Source organism: Penaeus chinensis, chromosome 15, assembly GCF_019202785.1.
Source record: "Penaeus chinensis breed Huanghai No. 1 chromosome 15, ASM1920278v2, whole genome shotgun sequence".
In the NCBI taxonomy this organism is placed as follows: domain Eukaryota; kingdom Metazoa; phylum Arthropoda; class Malacostraca; order Decapoda; family Penaeidae; genus Penaeus; species Penaeus chinensis.
In genome coordinates this window covers 16,621,146-16,623,645 of record NC_061833.1, presented here as the reverse complement: position 1 = coordinate 16,623,645, position 2,500 = coordinate 16,621,146, and the positions used below count along the sequence as shown (strand labels likewise).

At 33.3% G+C, this 2,500-nt stretch overlaps 2 protein-coding genes across 2 annotated transcripts in view; one reads left to right on the top strand and one right to left on the bottom strand.

The window, feature by feature from the left end:
- LOC125032800 (DNA topoisomerase 3-beta-1-like) overlaps positions 1-2,058 on the top strand; it is an 18,870-nt gene extending 16,812 nt beyond the window's left edge. Inside the window, exons 13-16 of the mRNA XM_047624182.1 lie at positions 1-180; positions 774-929; positions 1,291-1,396; positions 1,531-2,058. The exon at positions 1-180 is cut by the window's left edge and continues 45 nt beyond it. Of these exons, the coding sequence (XP_047480138.1) occupies positions 1-180; positions 774-929; positions 1,291-1,396; positions 1,531-1,731 (643 nt within the window). The 3' untranslated portion in view covers positions 1,732-2,058. The remainder of the gene's footprint in view (positions 181-773; positions 930-1,290; positions 1,397-1,530) is intronic.
- Positions 2,059-2,146: 88 nt separating this feature from the next.
- Positions 2,147-2,500, bottom strand: part of LOC125032863 (hypoxanthine-guanine phosphoribosyltransferase-like) — a 15,326-nt gene continuing 14,972 nt past the window's right edge. Inside the window, exon 7 of the mRNA XM_047624248.1 lies at positions 2,147-2,500. This exon is cut by the window's right edge and continues 855 nt beyond it. The gene's annotated coding sequence lies outside the window, so the exon portion shown is untranslated.

Here is a 2,500-nt window from a genome sequence, read left to right as displayed (position 1 = left end):
CATCCGACTCCACTGTGTAAACTGTGATGAGACCTTTGCTGTGCCCCAGAATGGGATCATAAGGGAGTTTCATGAGAACAGATGTCCCCTGGATGACTACCAGATGTTGATGTGGTCAGGGGGCGCCAAGGGGAAAAGCTTTACCTTCTGCCCTTACTGTTACAACAATCCTCCTTTCCCGTGAGTTTCTCTGGATTAGTTCTTGTGTCATGATGTCAGTCGTCTATTGTTGATATGATTCTTAGTTTTTGTTATTTTGATGATGAGTCTATGGTAATTGGATTTTGGAGAATCACCTTTTTAACATGGTACTCTCAATTATGGCTTATTGCTGAATGCAAACAATGAAGGGTTTCATATTTCTGGCACTGTAATATTTTGAATAGTGGTTTGAGAAGTTTTGAATAATGTTTACTTTTAATATGCTGCAGTAGCTGTAGGTGGTATACAGTGGTAGAAATTATTGTATCACTGTAGCTTTTATCTATTGATGCTGATAGACTGGCAATGTCAAGATAATTCTCTGCCATAGTGTCTTGAAATTTTCACACTGCAGCTAAAATGCATATCTTTTCTGATCATCAATTTGTCATTCTGTTTTGTTTTGGAACTTCTGAAATTATTTGAATACTATTTATGTAACACATGGAAATTAATGGACAGTTTTTTCTTATTCAGATAAAAACTGAAATACATATATGCTGCAATGAAATATAGTTTAACCAGATGAAATGAAGGGGTTTATCTATGTTTTTTTCATAATTATTTTCCAGAGATATGGCTAAGGCAAATGGTTGTAACTTGTGTTCTCACCCAACCTGTGAATACAGCCGTGATAATGCTGGTGTATCTATGTGTATGGAATGCCCCACAGGAATTCTTGTGATGGATGCAGCTTCAGGGCCAAAGTGGAAACTAGCTTGTAATAAGTAAGTGTGGCAGGAATGCTTTACATATTTATTCATGTTCTTTTTTCTTCAAGTTAAGATATATATATGGATTCTCTTAAAGAAACATTTCATACATATGATTATATATATATATATATATATATATATATATATATATATATAATGATTTTAGTGAAAAATAATGTTTAATGTCACTGAAAAATGTGTTACAGAAATATTAAGGTGATGTACTTTGATGATAAAAAAATTTAGGATTTTCCCATAAGCTTATTTATGCTTTATGTTGGTCATTTAGATTCAGGTCTTCCTTCTGCATGTATTTACACAGAATATTGTGTAATTTTCATTCTAAATCAATGTGTATGTTTCAATTTTGCAGATGTGATGTTATCATTAACATCTTCCAAAAGGCCAGTAAGGTGCAGGTTCTCAGCGACACTTGTGAAGACTGTGGCTCACAGATTGTTACAGTGGACTACAAAGAGGTAGGGATGACTAGTGAAATTTACAGTTTTAAGAAACTCTCCTGTAATTAATAAAGTTTCTCAATAGCTGATAATGAAAGACACTAAGCAAAAAGTGTGTTAGAAAACCTGAATATAATATATTTTCTCCAAAGGGTTCAACTAAACTGAGAGATGGCCAGCTGACAGCTACAGGGTGCATCTTCTGCAGCAGCACCCTGATTCCACTTGTTGAAAAGCACAGAGCCATGATGGATAGTGGGCGAGGACGTGGCAGAGGACGTGGCCGTGGCGCCGGCAGAGGTCGTGGCGGCAGGGGAGGCAGGGGCAGGGGCAGAGGCAGGGGGCGCAGATAATTGCTAGCCACGGTGAAAATAGCCTTTCCAGTCGAAGAATTGTAAATTCAAGTGTTTGAAAAGATATTTAGATATTTATCTTTCTTTATGTCCAAAGCTTCCTCTTGTACAAATGTGAATTTTTGTATGAAAGTTTAGGTAAGGGATTTTGAAAATTTAATTGAGGAATCAATGAAATTTCAGAAGTAACAATTACAATTTTTATCTTTCACTATTTGTGTCCTATGAATTAACTGCAATTGTTTTGAAACCTTTGTCCACTTATTGTAATGTGTATGCATCATACACAGGTGTTATAAATAATAATAAATAAAGCAGTTAATATTATTGTGATGTCATTTGACAGTGTTCAATTATTTCCTGTTTTTCTTCAGATTTAACAATTTTGATAAAATGGGTTCATAAAAAGTATGACTAACTTTGAAATTTTATTTACTTTCCAAGCTATACAAATTGATTAGGATAGTATAGTTGTCTATGATTCCCTGTTTTAGTGCAAAAATAGTAATCTTTTTACATATAAATTTATTTTCAACAAAGAAATCATGGTCTATATATGATATAGAAAATGTTCAATTTTTTTAATTAACATTTAACATAATTATATAAACATAATTTTACATAAATATATATATATAAACAGAATCCTAAAACAGAATCCATTTTGCTAATATCAATGAAATACCTAAATCTCAGAACTGCTGCAGTAAATGCAACATTAGTTCTGAGTTTCCAACAACCGTTTACTATTTTACTTTTCTTACAACCA